At 40.2% G+C, this 19,100-nt stretch overlaps 1 protein-coding gene across 2 annotated transcripts in view; it reads left to right on the top strand.

Annotated features, from left to right (window-relative positions):
• pkhd1l1.1 (PKHD1 like 1, tandem duplicate 1) overlaps positions 1-19,100 on the top strand; it is a 49,630-nt gene that overhangs the window by 14,473 nt on the left and 16,057 nt on the right. For both annotated transcript variants that reach the window (XM_085148017.1, XM_085148016.1), the window contains exons 27-49: positions 672-794; positions 1,065-1,170; positions 1,683-1,790; positions 1,903-2,064; positions 2,137-2,258; positions 3,172-3,304; positions 4,141-4,333; positions 6,187-6,329; positions 6,508-6,612; positions 6,872-7,057; positions 7,763-7,936; positions 8,031-8,233; positions 9,964-10,936; positions 11,266-11,514; positions 12,110-12,259; positions 13,317-13,491; positions 13,953-14,109; positions 14,234-14,390; positions 14,552-14,761; positions 15,334-15,463; positions 16,859-17,100; positions 17,294-17,430; positions 17,534-18,563. In XM_085148017.1, the coding sequence (XP_085004143.1) occupies positions 672-794; positions 1,065-1,170; positions 1,683-1,790; positions 1,903-2,064; positions 2,137-2,258; positions 3,172-3,304; positions 4,141-4,333; positions 6,187-6,329; positions 6,508-6,612; positions 6,872-7,057; positions 7,763-7,936; positions 8,031-8,233; positions 9,964-10,936; positions 11,266-11,514; positions 12,110-12,259; positions 13,317-13,491; positions 13,953-14,109; positions 14,234-14,390; positions 14,552-14,761; positions 15,334-15,463; positions 16,859-17,100; positions 17,294-17,430; positions 17,534-18,563 (5,368 nt within the window). The remainder of the gene's footprint in view (positions 1-671; positions 795-1,064; positions 1,171-1,682; positions 1,791-1,902; positions 2,065-2,136; positions 2,259-3,171; positions 3,305-4,140; positions 4,334-6,186; positions 6,330-6,507; positions 6,613-6,871; positions 7,058-7,762; positions 7,937-8,030; positions 8,234-9,963; positions 10,937-11,265; positions 11,515-12,109; positions 12,260-13,316; positions 13,492-13,952; positions 14,110-14,233; positions 14,391-14,551; positions 14,762-15,333; positions 15,464-16,858; positions 17,101-17,293; positions 17,431-17,533; positions 18,564-19,100) is intronic.

Genomic DNA, 19,100 nt, shown 5'->3' with positions numbered 1-19,100 from the left:
AACGTATACATTTGATAGGAAAGGCTACTTTTTCTCTAATAAAGAAAACCCCATGAAAGACCAAAACTGCCAAAATCGAGAATAAATAGAAATAAATGAAGATCTCCATCAATAACATAGTATTAAAAATGAATGTAGACTTTGTGTATAGTGACTTTGTTCTGCTAGATTAGCTAACAGCTTCATTTCTGTAATGATCTCCTGACTCAAAGCAGTCATGTGCTCCGTGACCCCAAAACACTGAATTACAGTCTGCTCATTTGCATTTTTTAAAGCAGAAAATGCATAAATAAATACAATTTGTGGAATATGCTACAGAAAATTAAATAAAAAGAAATGAACACCATATTAGCTAAATGAGGCGCTAATAGAAGTAAAATTCATGAATGATAAAATGTTAATAAATATTAATTTATGTCACAGTTTTAAACTTTTAAACTTAGTATATTTCATTATTACATTTTATATTTTTTGGTCCATTCACTGACATGACTTTTTGATTTTGGCACTTTTCTATAAATGTTGCTTAAAATTACTATTGTGATACAACATTAGATACGTGGAAATATCTATATTTGTAACAAAAGCTTCAATGACATGAATCAGTCATAACAACATGTACATAAAAGGTATAAACATACATCATACATTGTGATTTTCACTCACTACAGTTCGATTACTCGTCAGTTGTCGGGGAAAATGTCATTATTTTGGCCACGGAAACACGAAAGGGAGGTCTGTGGATTCGAAGCCTGACAGGAGACTTTTTCCGAGTGTGGGAAAACAAACCACAGGTACGACTGCGAATCAAAAAGCCTCCAGCCCAGGTGGTTTTAAGTTTCAAGTTATGTGTGTCCAACCATCTGCTATAGCTACAGCTAATCTGTTAATGTGTTTTTGTTAGCGTGCATCCTGTAGAGCAAGTTTTGTTTTTTTCTGTTTGCATAAAGCTGATGTATTTTTAGATTCTGTGCCTGCAGGCAGCATGTTTACTTGAATAACTTGTTTGTACAGCAGTGATTGACAGCAGTCTTTAATAACTGTCTCGTTATGACCGCTCGCAGGTGGAGGTTCAAATCAACGGCATCCCAGCAAAGTGTTCTGGTGACTGTGGCTTTATATGGTCCGAAGAGAAAACTCCAGTCGTGACAGGAATCAGCCCTTCTCAAGGTGTTCAGTTCATCACCAAGTTACTGTTACCTGCTGTACTTTGTAACTTTAGTTCCTTTGACTCTGGTCTCTTTGCACATTTAACTTAAAAAAAACTTTTTTAAAGTAATAAAATAAAAATGATAGTTATGATTAATAAAGAATAAATGAATTATAGAATAGATGCACAGAAATGACACAGTGAGTCAGAACTAATGTGAAGCTTAAAAAGCTGGTGAGTCTGGATTTAAATGCTGTTTGTGATGCAGTTGAACTTATCTGAAAATGGAGACAGTTCTGGAGTTTAGGAGCTCCAGCTTTGAACAAAACGCCCACTAGTGAAGGGTTTGTTATCCAAAACTTGTCAATCAACACCAGTTTTTGACAGTATTCGTATAAAGCCTGTTGTCAGTCTCATATTATTTGATCAAGTCCTGGAAGTTTTGTAAATTATGTGTTATGTGTTAAATTATGTGTTTTTATGCCGTACTGTATGGTGAAGGCAGCTTATATAATTTAATATAATGTTTCAGGTTCTAATGGTCTGGGGACTCTCTTAACTGTCACTGGGACTGGCTTCGGCAGTGAAAATGCTTCCATCATGGTGGGAAAGGCCAGGTGCCACGTTGAAGCAACCACAGGTGAGTAAAGTTGTTTTTGAGAAGTGAACATTTTACTCTAGGTTCTCGTTAAGATAACTCAGATGATACTTGTCTCCAGGAGACTAACTATAACATGGGAAATATATTTCAGCTACCACTCAAGTATGCAGACTTGGCAGCACCAGTGCCGGCACCTACCCAGTGTTAGTAAGCTTCCCCTCTCTGGGCGATTCACGCTTTTCAGACAGCAACTTCTTCTTTACCTACCAGCTCATCGTGTCTTCTTTCATCCCGCTCTCTGGAAGCGTTGCAGGTACAACCACGATCCTCTATGTGAGCCATGAAACACCTCTGCGAGACAATTATTATTTTATTTTTTCCTCAGGAGGGACCCTGCTGACAGTGAGAGGCTTTGGCTTCAGCCAGAACGCTACAGTTACTGTTGGCAGTGCAGAGTGCACACTGATTGATTCAACTGACACTGAACTGAAATGCAGAACACCAGCAGTAAGTCCCCACACTGCAAACTCATTTTTATACACAGTGTTTACCTGCAATAGCATGCAAATAAAATAGCTGTAGTGTAGTGTGCTGAGAACTGAGTAAAAAGTAAATGAGCAGAAAACAAGAAGAATGCAAACTGGAAAATCCAGAGTTGGTAGAAATTAGTCAAATAATTTCATATCATTTCATATTTAATTATCCAATCCAATATCCAGATCTGTAGCTACATTGCATTATTTAAAAAAGACTGTAACACTTTTTTAGGTACACTAAGAACCTAAATTTAATGTGAGTACTTGCTGGATCATGCATAATAATTACAAGACATAATAAAATAAAAACAAATATAAAAAGCTTGAAGCTTTCTTAGGATGTTTTAAAAATGTTTATATATCAGTGATTTTTTTTTTTTTTTTTTGCTGAAGTTAATCCAGCAATGAGAACTGAAATTTAAACTCAGGTTTTAGCCACTGACGTGGCTTACAAAATTTCTCTACGGTCAAGTAAATGCATTGGAGTCGCTATTAACTTGTTCTTTTCACTAATTTTCCTATTAAAACTATTTCAAATGACACTTTGCATGGATACTATAATAGATATAGCATATGTATCATTGTGTTACTTTTTGTAGTCAGTCAGACATCACGAACTACTGCAGTCATTTCTTGTGATGTAGCGTACTGACAAAACTGTTAAATGCATTAAAACAACAGAATATTTGAGTAACATTTGTTTTAAAGAAACATGCTACGTTCACCATTGGTCATATCAGACAGAGCATGCCCAGAAATTACATAGTTAGTTACATGCTCTTGTCATAATAAAACTTACATAACTTAATGTTATGTAACATTATATTATTTCCCGCCTTTAGCTCTGAATAAGGTGCTTACTTTTATTAAAATGCTTATTTCAGGGAGCTGTGGGATCACAGACGGTCACAGTGTTGTTGGGAAACATGAGTCAGACGGCCATCAGCTCCTTCACCTACGATAATAACCTCACCCCACAGATCACAGGCCTGAATCCCCTGACCACCACTGTGATTGGTAAGCTCAGCTCCTTTTTTATGCTGAATGGAGCTGTTGTGTTTATGCATCAAATAACCTTTAACACAACTATAGAGATTGTATGATTCATTTAAGTAAAGATTAATGAGTTTAATGAGGATGAAGGTGGGTTTTGTCCTTTAAAGGTTACTTTCAGTCCTAACTGTCTGCTGTTTTATAGTCTGCTTCCCCTTTGTGCTTGAAAAGAAAAGAATTCAGTGTTTCTTCATTGAATTTCAAGCCTCTTCATACACAAAGTGAACCACATATAGGCACAGTGCATTTGTTGTTATTCAGTTAGTGCTATGAAAACAGTGAATCCAGAAAATATTTTTTTGTCAGTAACTTTTACACAGGATAGGTTACATCACATGAAATGTGTCCTTTCACAATGTATTTTAATGGCAGAGAGAGCCAAAATGTTGACGTGTGCTGTGTGTTCTGTCTGGGCTTTGTTGCTCAGAGCTGGCATGTTTCTGACCTGTCAACAGCAGCTGAAAGCATGTGTAGAAACCTCAATTGTTATGGTCTTGAGTTGTGTAATGCTGATTTGCAGGTTTACCCAGTTTTAGCCTTTTAAAGCTTTCTTAAGCTTGAGAATCTTGGCTCAGGGGGCTAACATGGCTTACCGTCTAATTATACTAAACAACTAGGAAGAAATGACACTAAAAGAATTTCTACTAATCTGCAGAACAACCCGTGACATTCATGTTTTAAAAAAGAAGAACAATGAGAGTCAACGAGGTGACAAGTGCCAGTCATCTTGGCACTTTAATGACAGAGGCTGCTACGTTGGAAAAATGAGTTGGCATACTTGTTTGTCTTTCTTTGTGCAGGCCACCGAGTTCTCACCATCCAAGGTTTGAACCTCGGGCAGCGAGACAATGACAGCATCGTGCTTGTAGGGAGGAGGGAATGTGTCACTGTGCTTTGGACGGAAGCAAACATCACCTGTCTTCTCCCTGTGCTGCCGCCTGGCATGCATGAGGTGGACGTACAGGTTGGGAACAATGGCTACCCCCAGACGAGGTACAGCGTCTGTCAAAGATACGCTGAGTGATTTGGAAGTACTATCACGGGTTCATCTTTCACGTGCAAAAATGAAAGACTGCTGAATTGTTTTCTCACGTGTCAGATGGGCCCAGGCGCATTCTGTGAGGGTCAGATATAAACATTGTTTCATATTTGTTTTTTTCAGTCAATATACACTGTATAGACTGCGCCAAGGTTCCTGACACTAGAGTTTGATCCCTTCAAAGGAGTAGAAAATAAATAGGACAACAATAAACAAATAATATGATAATAAATACACAAAAAGTGGAGCATGGTTTATTGCAGACAGAGACAGGATTTGGGGTTGATTTGAAAATGTAATTAAAATCAAATCAAATAAATAAATATCGCTCTCTAGATATATCTATATCTATCTATCTATATACAGTGGGACTCGCAGGAGTTACGTTCTAAAAAAAACCCGCGATAGGTGAAATCTGTGAAGTAGCCAACTTTATTTTTTACAATTATTGTAGATGTTTAAGGCTGTAAAATCCCTCACTACACACTTTATACACTTTTCTCGCTTGTTTAAACGCTCTCAAAGTTCAAGGAGGGGTGGGGCCATCTGCTGCGACCAGTTGGGATGAGAGAAGGAAGACAGGATAAAGACATGCTGTTGAAGAGAGACAGAGATTAATAACAGATATGATTCAATGCAGAGAGGTCTATTAACACATAGTGAGCGAGAAAGGTGATTGGAAAGGAAAAACTCAGTGCATCATGGGAATCCCCCGGCAGCCTACGTCTATTGCAGCATAACTAAGGGAGGATTCAGGGTCACCTGGTCCAGCCCTAACTATATGCTTTAGCAAAAAGGAAAGTTTTAAGCCTAATCTTAAAAGTAGAGATAGTGTCTGTCTCCCGAATCCAAACTGGAAGCTGGTTCCACAGAAGAGGGGCCTGAAAACTGAAGGCTCTCCCTCCCATTCTACACATGCAGTACAGCACTTCAGAGTCACACTGCTAGCGATCCAAGATTTATGTAAATTTGCTTAATGCCATTATTTACGAAGCTTAACGCATTCTGTACTGTACAGGAGATATGGCACGAGATTGACTAAAAATGGTCTACAGCCAATCAGGACGCAGAACACAATGCGCTGTAAAAAATAAAAATAAAAATACAACATAAAAAAAAGCATGCAAAATTGCTCAAAAAAAAAAAAATCCACAAAACAGCGAGTCCGCGAAAGGTGAACCACGTTACAGCGAGGGACCACTGTACATATATCATAGACAGATAGATGAATTTATCTAAAAGCAGATATCACGTTCTGTTAAGTGCATCCTCCCAGTGAAAAGCTTTTGCTACTCAAAAATAGACTCGACTTTCTTGGAATATTTAATAAAGATCAGTAATTTCTCTACCTGCCCAAAAGATCTTCTCTCCATGAAATGGTGTCATGTATTTGTATTCCCACCATTATTCATGAGGACAATAAAGGGTATTTTTTTCCAGTTAAAATGTACAACAAATGATGTAGAAAACAAAAGCCAAAAGATTTTTTTAGACTAAGGGGATTTAACACATTTTTTGACCCAAATCATTCCAAAGAACTTCTTGGAGCAAATGCTGCCATCTTATTTCAAAGCTTTATCTGAATGATCTTTGATTTCAGTGGTCACCAGGGCATACAAAATGCCCATGTTATACATCAAAATACAACATTGCTACATAACTTTTAAAAATTTGGTCGAAATTATCCTAAAGTTAGGTTTTAATAAGATGCCATAGATACCAAAACAAATGACACAGTTTAAGATTAATTCTCATAAGTCCATTATTAATGCCTTTACCTTAGCTGGTCTGTTTATTTGTTTTACAGCAATGGTGTAAACATGACCATTGAGTACATCCTGGAAGTCTACAGCGTCTCGCCGTTGTTCGGTTCTTTGATGGGAGGAACCAAGCTGACCGTTTCTGGCTCTGGTTTCAGCAGCAACGTATCTGACAACACTGTGTCTGTTGGTAAGCAACATGTGATCCAGTCGTAATTATGCCAACCGTGTGTTTTACTAGCAAATATATTTAAGCAATTTATATGAATGGAAGTTAATGATGGTGCAAAAGCTTGCAAATATTTAAAAATGGTGTAACAGAGCTGCATCACTGATCTCCTTCATGTTTTCTGTTGGCGTTGTGACAGGAAACGCTGCTTGTGAAGTGACGGCCGCCTCAGAGAATGAGCTGCAGTGTGTTGTGCAATCAGAGGAGAAGACCCACATCGTTACCAACCAGGGATTCGATCGCGGTAGTTTTATGTTTCTGTGCTTTGTGCAGCTGTCAAACTAAATCTGAGAAGCTGAAGTTGTGTACAACAGAAAGAGGATTAACTTACAGAAAACATACACCTGCGAGGAAGTTGTCGCCTGTAGTCTCTATGCAACTAAAATGCAACTGATTCGCAAAGAAATGTCTCAGATTGTGTTAGATATCAGACACTTTAATCCGTGTGTGTGTTTGTTGGTTCTTTGTGTAAATCTTATTCAACGTAACCATGCGTTTTCCAGTTTATGGGCAGGGAAATGCGTGGAGTCCAGCCTCACTCACCGTATTCGTTGGCGACGCGGTAATGTGGCGTTGGGAGGCACCAGCCTTTCAGGAAGTTGGGTACCGGGTCTTCAGTGTTTCCAGCCCAAGCGGCACCTCTTATGAAGGAGGACCTTTCACCAGTGGAGAGACCAAAACTGCCCAAGGTAGAACCAGAGTCAGCTGTGCACAGATTTATGAAAAGCTTTTCCCTTATTTATCTCCAATCACCAAAACAATCCACCATAACTTCAGTGTGTGATTTTGTTAATTAAGATTGTGTTGCTATGGTTCTTCTTTGTTTCCCTTTAAATATTCAGATATAATCCTCTGGACTCTCATTTAAAGTTTTATTTATCCCACATTGATCTCTGTGCTTCACCCTGCGTACACTGGACAACTGAAATTGTTTTATTTACTGGATTTAGGAAGTTCAAAACTTTGAATGGAATATTTCTGCCCAAAAAGGAAACAGTATTATAAATAAATAAAACACAAACAGGTCCAACAGGGTAAGGTGATAGGCAGTTTAATTTTCAGAAATCATTATAAAAAAGTAATAAACTTACTCCATATTGATGATATTAAACTCTGGTTTATTGTTGCTGTGCTGCACACTGTAGCCACTTGTAAAACATGACCTCATTACGTCTAGATTTCATGAGTTGTATATGAGAATGACTGGACACCTTTCATTTAGTGTATGTATAGTGATGTCATGATAAGCTACACGTGTTGTGCATGAATGAGTGTGCTGTGTTACACCTTTCAACATACGTGAGCCATGCTGAACTAGATAAGCGCACAGCGTGTCCAAGAATCTGTCGTGACTTGATGTGACGTCTTTACAATCTGGGTCTCGTGTCCCTCAGGATTTTTCAGCTACCGTTTCACCGTGCCCGGGGTTTATTACTACAGCAGTGGCTACATAGACAATACCAACCTCAGACTCCTGCAGGGAGTTGTGAGAGTCCAGAGTCGGGAGGAAAAGAGCAGCAAGGTCTCTGTCCGAGTGAAGGGCATTGAGGCCAGACATGTGGCTGGACGTAAGTTAATATAAGTGGATAAGAAGCTATGATTGATTTATCCAGTTCTAAGGTAGAATAAATAAAAGGTAATGATCTGATTTACTTACTACAGGTTCACGTCGTGTCTCCAGAGCAGCGCCACAGTGCATTGCCTCACCACAGTGCCAACAGTCCTATCAGACTGATACGTTTTCCTTCAGTACCTCCGCCTGCACCACTCCCATGGTTTACTCCATTTCTCCCAACCAGGGCTCATACCACAAAGTGATCCAGATCAAGGGCAAAAGCTTCAGCGACGTGGCCTGTGCTAACGAGGTTAGCAGAACTTTTTAAGACTGCATCATTGAATGAATTAAATGTAAAATATCTTCTTTGGGCAGTGATTGTCCTGCGTATCCCTTCTTAAAGACCCATGTTATACATCAAAATACAAAATTGCTACATAACTTCGTTTTAGGATGCCGGAGAGTATATTCAGTATGACATAAATGTTTGATATATAATATAGGTCAATAAAAAAACAACAGTACAGGCTGTGGCGCTCCCAGAACCTTTTGAATGGCCTGATTAAATTATTCAGCCTTTATTTAATAAAACGTCTGGAACATTCGAGTGGCAGTTCTATTCAGTCTACTTTAAGCAGTCATTTCCATGGGATATTTTCTGCTATCCAGAGACAGACTGGATCAAGCATTCTGAGAAAAAGAAAATACAATTAAATTAAATGATTTGTTGATCTGAATCAGTTTGATTTGACAGTTGAGATCTAAAAGTTGAGAACTAAACTAATGGATAAACAGTAGAAATAGACAGCCATGGATGTGACTTAAAAAGATAAACAGTGGTCAAAAAATGGAAATAAATTGCTAGCTAATAAATCCTTACCTAATAGGCTGTTTAGAAAAGCATGCAGTTGACATTGTTAGTTAAGTGTACCAATAAAACATAGACTGTACATAAACAATGGACTTGGCCACTGTGACTTCACATATTGCTTGGGATACTGAGTGTTTTCACCCAGCCCGTTCTCACCCCCGCAGCATAATATACAGACAATTTGTCAAGTCCCGAGGTGTTCCTGAGGAACGCGAAAGGTGACCTTCAGCGTTCTTATGCTACGCTCCCGCGGTAATACATGTCCCAGCCATGTATTCCAGCCCTAAACCTAACCTTAACCTAACCTTAACCAGCACTTTAATGACGTTAGATAGTGTTTTTCAAAGCGATTTAAGTAAAACAAACGTACATGTGTAGATTCATTCCAACGGTTCTCATGTTTCCTCATTTTTCCGATCTCGTAATATAGGAACGTGTTGGGCACCCGGAAGCGTAATATATTGATGATTTGTCATCGATACTTAGCATAAAATGTTACATTTTGCGAGTGAGAGCGTGTTGTTTCACCATTGTCGTGTGCACAAAAAGCCATTAGTTAATGAGTTTGCCCAGGTTTCTGATGAGAACAAAAAACATTGAACGTCAATCAGCAACTCATCAGGGAAGTATTGGGGGGATTAGACTTCTATATATCCAAAAGTCATTTTGCAACCAGAGCTCTTGCCCCAACCCCTCTCGACACCATAAGATAGAATACAGACACAAGACACTTAAGCATTTGCACAAATAACATTGCTACATTAAAGCATGCTGGAAAAGCTCGGTAGTTAGCTAAGATTTTGAAAAAAGTAGTAATTAAAGATTAAACAACTGAACACTAACATTAGCTAAATGTATATTAAAAACAGTAGTGGTTTAAATGAAGTTGTAAGGATTTTGTGGCTGTAAGACCTTAATGCAATGTACTTAAATTAATAAAACACTTGTGTCATTATAATGAAAGCATTCAAGCACACATGCTTGTAGTCCTAAGCTTCAATTAACACATATTTAATTTCATTATACCATTTAGAAAAGTCATTTTAATCCTAAATCTCAGTTCTTCGACCAATAAATGTGTTGTCATTAACTGAAGCTAGACTCGATTAGCTTTGATATAGCTCTTGTTCAGACTTGTTACCCACAGTGGTGTGCTCTGTGTGCTGCAGGTGATGGTGGGAGATCAGCCCTGTCAGGTGATCAACAGCTCCCAATCGGAGATTAACTGCCAGCTCAGTCCCAGCAGTGAACTTCCCATCGGCCTTGCTCTCCCTGTGGCCGTCAGAGTCAACAACCTAGGCAGCGCCGTCATCGCTGTGCCAAATGAGCTTGAGCGTCGCTTTGTGGTTCTCCCAGTGGTTGACTCAGTCTCGCCTCCTATCGGAAGCCCCACTGGCCACACTAGGCTCCTCATCCGCGGTTCTGGCTTCTCAAAGGGACTCGTAATTGTAGCCAGCGAGCTCTGTCGCATCCAGTCTCTTAATTACACTTCAATCATCTGCGACACGGCGCCTTCTCAGCCACACATCGGTGATGTCATCTTTTACATGGGCCAAATCCAAAGCGCCTGCCACTCAAACTGCTCCTTCCGCTACTCGTCGTCCGTCTCTCCCACAGTTACCGGCATTTCCCCAGACAGCATTGATGATGTCACTACTGTGACCATCTCTGGCTCAGGGTTTGGCAGCAGCGTGGAGGATGTGGCAGTTTTTGCTGGGTTGACAGAGCTAGAAGTAACCGCTGTGACCGACGGCAACATCAGCGCAAGAGTCAGCGCTCTGCCTGCAGGTGGCCACTCAGTCAAAGTGATTGTGAGAAGCAAAGGCCTCGCTTCTGGTCAGGTCACCCTGAACAGTAAGGCACAAGCAACCCTGAACCCCAACGTGGGCAGTCTGGCGGGAGGAACGCCACTTATCTTCACAGGAAATGGCTTCGCTCGAGGGAACACAAGCGTGACGGTCGGTAGGAAACCCTGCAAGATTCAGGAGGTGACGCCGGGTCGTCTTATCTGCCTGACGCCTCCTAACACTGTGGGGCTGGTGACCGTCATTTTGCAGGTCTTCTCTGTGCAGTATCCTCCTCTCAACTTCAACTACTCCACCGTCCACACTCCTGTCATCAGCTCCATCAGCCCCACCACAGGTAACTATGATGACAGAAAGATAAGCAGAGGCTAATGCAGTTTCTGCAGTCTGTTTAAAGAACGCTGACAGTATTTTTGCAAGATGATTCAGTGAAATTAAGCAAAACAGAAGAACACGGAAAAAAGTGACTGAAAATTGGAAATTGGTTCAGTCTCATTTACCTTAATTAATCATTATTATTACTGAACAGATAAAATATTATTCCAGCTCATGACATTTACAGATTTATGTGTCATTCAGTACCGTAATATATGTATAAAGCAACAAGTCATATCTCAGATTCTTTATTTATATAGTTTCTTCATCTCCTCTGTTTATTTCCTGCAGGACCGAGCGGGTCCGTCATCACCCTGACAGGTTCAGGCTTCGGCAATGACTCTCAGCTCATCACCATCACCATAAATGGCGTCCCTTGCAATGTTTCCACGGTCTCCGACACACAGGTCCAGTTCGCCGCAGGAAACAATCCAGGGGCGACATACCCAGTCATGCTGCATCACCAGGTCAAAGGTTATGCCCAGTCAGGAGTCGTGTTCACGTATGAACTGACACTCAGCAGTGTGCAGCCCCGTGAAGGTAAGCAACATTAAAACTCTCTGTTTATCTGCATTTTATTCAATCGTGCTTATTGAGGGAAAGAAAAACAAGAAAACACAGACAGACCTAATCGTTAAATAAAAAAATAAAACCAGATCATTTTTTTTCTGTAGATGCATAAATCCATATTTACTGGGGCTACTTAATTTGAAGAATATCTAACATTCCTCTTAAACTTTTTTTGTATTGAATATAAAGCAATAAAGTAAACTGAATTAAGAAAACAGAACATATGATGTCTCTAGGAAGAAAACCTGCTGTCGGGAATAACAGTGCTGGATGCATTCAGAATTTTTGTGAGAGTCGCATCTGTCTGACGGTTTAGAGTTAATTACATAAAAAAGGAAGAAATAATTATATTTTTCTGATAATTTTAATTATTTTTAAGTTGTTTAAGTAAGGAATCAAATAAAAGAAGAACTGATCATTCAAACATCTTGTCTCAAAATACTTCACAGTGAAATAAACTGTGCAGCTTTTGTCTTTTTCTTTTATTCTTTCATTTCTTTTGATCCTCTAATCAGTTTTTTATTAGCTTACTAAATTAGTTGTTTCACTTTAATCTGGCATTCAGGTAGTTTCGGTGGCGGTGCGCTGCTGTCCATCCAGGGCTCTGGGTTTGATCCACTCAACTCCACTGTGCGGATCTGTGGGGAGGAATGCCAGGTTCACAGAGAAACATCCACATCCACCCACCTGTACTGCCGGTCTCCACCTCACAACAGTAAGTTTTACCTAAAGCAGATGATCATGCAGATGAAAAAATCTCAATCACTAATATCACTAATAAAATGTGAGTTTTGAAAATGTGCGTGCTGTAAAATGCAGCCATGGCATGCACAGCGATTGATTTCTAGGGTTATAAACGTTGCTATTATTACTGCTAAGTAATGCAGTGTATGCAGTGTATTTTGAACATTTCCTTCCATTAGTTGGAAAGAAGACACATTACCCCGACAGCACGGTAGTGTATCACACTCTGTGGCTAGTGTTAGGCATTATGTAGCAGAGATGTGGGTTTGCACATTGGGAAGAGGTCATTTCTACGTCGCATAGTGCTGCTTTGCTCATGTTCCACCTCTCTGTGAGCTGCATAGAGAGGGATTCATTAGCTTTAATGTACCTTTCTCATCTAGAACACATTGGGGGTGACGCTTAACTCTGCTTAACCGATGAGGGATCTGGGCTAGCCTGTGAATCCTTGCTGAATGCATGCCCTGGTCACAATTTAAACTCTGGTCTGTTGCTCCAAAAATGAACATGATTTTTACAGGAAAACTGATTGCTGATGGTATCCTGCTTCACAAAAAAATTAACTAAGATTGTTACAAATTAGAGATTGTGCAGTGTGAAAAGTCTGAGCAGCACTGTTACATTACCAAACACAAAAAGTTCACAACACCTTCACTTCTAAAATCCAGATCCACAGCTTTAATAATATTAATAGCTGCTAAATGCAAACTAGTTAAAAAATATGTCCATGACAAGCAAGATTTAATTTATTTTACCTTTTAAAGTACCGTATGTGTTTTTAGGGACAAAAAAATACTTATTATCACATCAGTAGTTGTCAGTAGCTGGTTTAAGACACCAACTGAATTCCCTAAAGGCCTTAAAGGAGACAGACTGTGCTTACGAGGAATGCTGTCAGCCTTGTCACAGGGCAGAAAACGGTCACATTTGATAAGAAGATAACTCGATATGGACGATGAGAAGATTTTGTTGTTGCGTGATTTGTCTGTCTGTGTGTGTGACTCCGTGTGTGTCCTGTATCCTTGCAGGCACTCAGTCAGAGGTCAGCTGCATTGTTGCCGTCATTAACCCACATGATGCGGTCAACGTGTCAAACGGCTTCACCTATAAATCTCAGCTGACTCCAGTGATCACTCAGGTTTCTCCTCGCAGAGGCGGCACTGCTGGAGGCACCCGGCTCACAATCACCGGCTCTGGTTTCAGGTACAGCAAAGGAAGAAAAGTGCATGGATCACTGGTCAAGAATAAGTGCTCAGCCGACAAAAGATATCTGCTTTTGCTTTCACTTTCTCTGCTTGGGAACACGGGGATTACAATCCTGACTAATAGATTACAAATACTGCTTTTAGTTGACCATGTTTGACACATAATGAACTGTATTAGTGTCTGAACACGTATTCATTACCACTAAGGGCCATAATTTTGTTTTTTTACACAGTCATCTGCCATCAGCTCTTTTTAAACAATGTAAAACTCACAAAAACTAGGTGCTGCCCCTCGGCTGGCTTCCAGAAGTTTCCCATTTAGATAATTGGGCAAACTGGGAGTTGATCTTAAAGAAAGATTACTGAGGAGGTCACTGAATAAAAAGAGTTACAAACCCATAATAGGTTTTCTTCAGTCTGTCTGTCTTGCTTGCGTTCACTCCCCCTCCCATATTACAGCACTGACATTAACGAGATCAACGTGACGATCGCAGAGTCCGTGTGTGACGTGCAGTCCGCCAACAACACGCACATCATCTGCGTGACCAGCGCTCAGGGGCAATCTCAGGGAACCAAAGTCAGAGTCAGCATCGGAAACCAAGGCATCGCCAAGATGGTGATGTTGATTTGTTTGTGTTTAGTAAAGTTACGCTTCTTCAATGGATGGAAACAGTGCTGTCTGACTGATTTTATTGTTTCTGATTACATATTTTCATCCAGTGTTTTTTGTTGTTCTTTAGGACAACGCAGATTTCTTTTACATTGACGTGTGGTCGTCCAAGTTCACGTGGGGAGGTCTGTCTCCACCTGAGGAGGGCACATTCGCTGTTATTACTAAAGGCCAGACCATCCTGCTGGACACCAGCACACCTGTGCTCAAAATGCTGCTTATTCAAGGTGCAAAAATTACTTCTTAGTGTGTGTTTTTACATTCAGACATTGTGTAAAAAGTAAATTATGTTGGATGCAGTGTTTGTGAAAATGCAAAATTTGGAGAAAAGATAAAATATTAAAATAAAAAAATTGAACGAAATTCAAACTGTTCTTTTTGCGTTCAGGAGGGACGTTAGTGTTCGATGAAGCCGACATCGAGCTGCAGGCAGAAAACATCCTGATCACCGACGGCGGTCGGCTCCAGATTGGACAGGAGGGAGCGCCGTTCCAACACAAAGCCATCATCACACTCCACGGTCACCTGCGTTCACCTGAACTTCCTGTTTATGGAGCCAAGACGCTGGCTGTCAGAGAGGGCGTGTTGGACCTCCATGGTATGCACACACAAATTTATATTCATACACACACATAAGGTATAGATCAGGTATAAATCAAGTTCCACATCCTAATTTGTAGTTCTTACATTTTTTTAAGGCTCTTTTTTAAGATTGTTCTGTTTAAATGCAACAAAACATTCATTATGAGTTAATACAGATGTTACATTTTGTTTGTAATTCCACAGATTTTGTCACTCATTAAAATTAATATCCAAGTTGCATTTTAATATCGTTGTTTTCCTACATTAACTGAAGTAAATATTGAAATAAATACTTCTTTCACCCTTGAGGTGCACGATCGTATCATGTAGAGTCAGAAACAGAAGGCGTTCAGCAACAGAAACCTCAATAGCTTTGACCCAATTATTTCAAAAAACACGCATTGCATGTCATGTAATAATATCATGTAATAGTAAGCTGACAGCATTTTTAGGTCTTGGTGCTCAAGGTGATTATTGTCACCTCATCTGTTTCTAAGGAACCAGGATAATAATCAAACAATAAGCCCTAAAGTGGACCAGTTTTGTAATAGTTGCTCAAGTTTAAAATGACCTTTTTTATAAAATCAGGTATTCCTGTGCCGATCCCCTGGACCCACTTGGCCCAAACAGCAAACAGTGGCTCAAAAACGTTGAACCTGATGAAGGCGGTGACGTGGAAAGTAGGAGATGAGATCGTTATTGCCACCACTGGACACAGGTACTGCTGAAGACTGATTCATAAAAGCATAAATCCAAGTTATTCATCTGAGCTATAAAGCCAAAACATGGGAACTACATGCATTTAAGTGAAATGTTTAATTTACTGCAAAAAGAAATGGACAACAAAATGTAAAAATACAGTGAATTAGCAGCTGATATTATCTCGAGCCAAATTTTCAACTTTTTAAAATTTTTGTTAATAATCCTAAAATTATTTTTAAAATTAAAATAAAGATCCAGTTGGAAAGAAAACTGGACTTTAATATACTTGTCTATTAAATTGGTCAAATATTTTAAATAAATGTGCTCATTTAGTTACCTAAAGATGTGGAATGTGGAGAAAAATGTGCAACATAACAGTATATTAAATAAATTGTAGCAATTAGCATTTTTGCTACAGGATGCTAGTTAGCGGCTAATTGCATTAAAATCTCTAGTTCCCTATATTTAAAAAACAGAACATGTTGTTCACTTTATTACTGTAATAATGAATATGTGAAATAAGATTATGTAGTAAGCAAAGAACAGAATAAACTAGCCCTGCTGAAAGCTAAATCCCATGGTTTAGCTGAGTAGCAGTAGCTACCGCCGCTCCGATTATCTGGTTTTGCTAACCTGGAAAGCGGGGCAGTGTTGCCAACTCCTCAGTAAGGAAAATCGCTATTGGCTGTCCTAAAAGTAGCTAGAAGTCGCTACATGACGTCATCGCCTAATTTGCATAATTGGTCATGCTAATGTAATTATAACCTATGTTGTTGGAGAGAGAAATAACATCGTGGAAGAGACATAAAGTGAGTAAAAAACGTCCTAAATGCATTTAGAATTTATTTATAACTACAAATTAAATTTCTTTTAGCAATTATTGTTTTTTTTTAATGTCACAATTCCAACCCTGCTCCTTTATCCGGGCTTCGACCGGCAAAAGTGACCCGAAATAGGCACTCTGGTGGAGTTACTTTGTGTGTGTGTGTTTATAATTAGTTTTAAACCTTGTGATCCACAAAACAGCATAAGAGTAAAAGAAGAACTGACTGCGTTACAGCACCCGCTGCTCGTTGAGAGTAAAAGCGATATTATAGACTTTCACGTCTTTTTTAGCGACTTTTTTTTTAGAAAAAAAAAGTCGCTAGGGGGTCTGAAAACTCGCTAAATATAGCGACAAAGTCGCTAAGTTGGCAACACTGTAGCGGGGAAATGTGCCAGGAGCTGCTGACAATCAAAAGAATGGAGGGTTAAAGATTACAAAACGTCCCTGAAATGCTGTTTTATGCGTTCCAAAAAAAAAAAGTCACTGATGTGTTTTAATCACAGGACAGCAGGAGCATGTAGATTAAAAATAAAAGGTTTTAATAAATCTGCAGAAGGGGTAAAAATATATTTATTTGTATTCCAGGCACAGTCAAAGAGAGAATGAGGTGAGGAGGATCGCCGCTGTGTCGGCTGATGGAATGACTCTCACCCTGACCAAACCGCTGAACTACACTCACCTCGGGGTGTCCGTGACGCTGCCTGATGGTACGGTGTTTGAGGGCAGAGCTGAGGTGGGGCTCCTCACCAGGAACATCGTCGTGCGAGGTTCACAGAATCAAGAATGGAATGACAAGGTTGAAGCCTGCCCGGGCGGCTTCAACACAGGTACTTAGTAATAATGGTGGATGAGGATTTTCTTCAGACACATCAGATGGGGTTTTTTTTGTTATTGTCAGCCTTAAAGTAAAATATTTTTCTGTATATATGGCTTGAACCCTGCTCTGCTGTATCTGCATACTAATTCTGAGACAAGAGCAACACTGTATTTAATACATTTTTGCACTTCTGTGTCCTTCAGGTGAGTTTACCACCCAGACATGTTTCCAAGGACGGTTTGGAGAGGAGGCCGGCAGCGATCAGTTTGGAGGTTGCATCATGTTCCACGCCCCCAGACCAAACGAGAATCTTGCGATTGGCCGATTGGAATATGTTGAGGTAAAATGTATTTTCATTCTCTAAACATTTCTATACTATAGTATCTTTTAAAATTATTATTAGTGTGTTAAAAGTTTGAAGTCTTTGTGCTGTTGTTCTGCAGGTTTTTCACGCCGGACAGGCCTTCAGGTTGGGACGTTATCCCATCCACTGGCATCTGATGGGAGACATCAATTACAAGTCGTACGTGAGGGGCTGTGCGATTCATCAGACCTTCAACAGGGCCGTAACCATCCACAACACCCACCGGCTTCTGGTGGAGCACAATGTGATCTACAACATCATGGGTGGGGCTTTCTTCATTGAGGACGGCATTGAGACACAGAACATCCTGCAGTACAACTTGGCTGTGTTTGTCAAACAAAGCACCAGCCTGCTAAATGATGACGTCACTCCCGCCGGCTACTGGGTCACAAATCCCAATAACATCATTCGCCACAATGCCGCTGCAGGGGGAACGCATTTTGGCTTCTGGTACCGCATGCATGACCGCCCTGATGGCCCTTCCTACAACCCAAACATCTGCCAGAAGAGAGTTCCCCTTGGTGAGTTTTATAACAACACTGTGCACTCTCAGGGCTGGTTTGGACTGTGGATCTTCCAAGATTTTTTCCCCATGAAGAACGGAGGGTGCCAGTCCTCGATCCCCGAGCCCGCTGTCTTCCGTTCTCTCACCACCTGGAACTGCGAAAAGGGTGCTGAGTGGGTCAATGTAGGCGCCGTGCAGTTCAACAACTTTCTCATGGTCAACAATGAGAAAGCAGGCATCGAAGCCAAGCGTATCGTTCAATGGGCTGTGAAGGGCTTTGGAGAAGACGGCGGGGCGACGGTGTCCAATAGCACCTTTGTGGGTCACGTGGACGAGCTCGGACTAGGCAGCGACTTCTGCACGCGCCGCGGCGTCATCCTGCCTTTCGACGACGGCATGAGCGTCATTAACAGCAAGTTCATCAACTTCAACCGCAGCTCCTGCGCAAATGTCGGGGTAACCTCGATCGACGGGGTGTGTGTGGAGCTCTGTGGTGGCTGGGCTGCCAGGTTCAGTGGCATCCAGTACATGAACTCACCCAACAAGGCCGGCTTCAGGTGGGAGCATGAAGTGCAGCTGGTGGACACTGATGGCTCCCTAACAGGTAATCTTTAGTGCTTTTATTCTCTCACCATTTTCTCTCTTATACGTGTATTAGGGATGCACCGATACTGGTATCGGGTATCGGGGCCGATACTGTAAAATGTGTGTGTACTCATACTCGTAAAAGTTAACCGATACCATGAACCGATACCAACTTATTTCATTAATCAGAGGGTGGCTTGTCATTTCTGTTGTAGTTTTTTTGATTGGCCACTAGGGGGCCAATTATTATTTTATTTATTATTTATTTTATAATAATTATTTTGTTTGTTTGTTTACAATATGGACACTCTGCAATAATTTAAAAGTTTAATTTATTCGCAAACCTAATTTGTATTTATTTTATTCCAAACAGAAGTGTTTATTTATTATTCTGAAAGCTCGAGACAGTGCCAATAGTTCAGTGATATTTTGTAAAATTACAATGTGGAGACTGCAATAATTTAACAGAAGTGCTTATTTTTCACTTGAAATTTTTTTGTGGTCATTTTTATTAAGATTTTATTTTTTATCGGCAGGGAATATAATAAAACCTGTC

The sequence above is a fragment of the Neolamprologus multifasciatus genome, chromosome 22 (genome assembly GCF_963576455.1).
Source record: "Neolamprologus multifasciatus chromosome 22, fNeoMul1.2, whole genome shotgun sequence".
NCBI lineage: Eukaryota > Metazoa > Chordata > Actinopteri > Cichliformes > Cichlidae > Neolamprologus > Neolamprologus multifasciatus.
The sequence above is the reverse complement of the archived record's forward strand: the minus strand, read 5'-3'. Positions and strand labels throughout refer to the sequence as shown.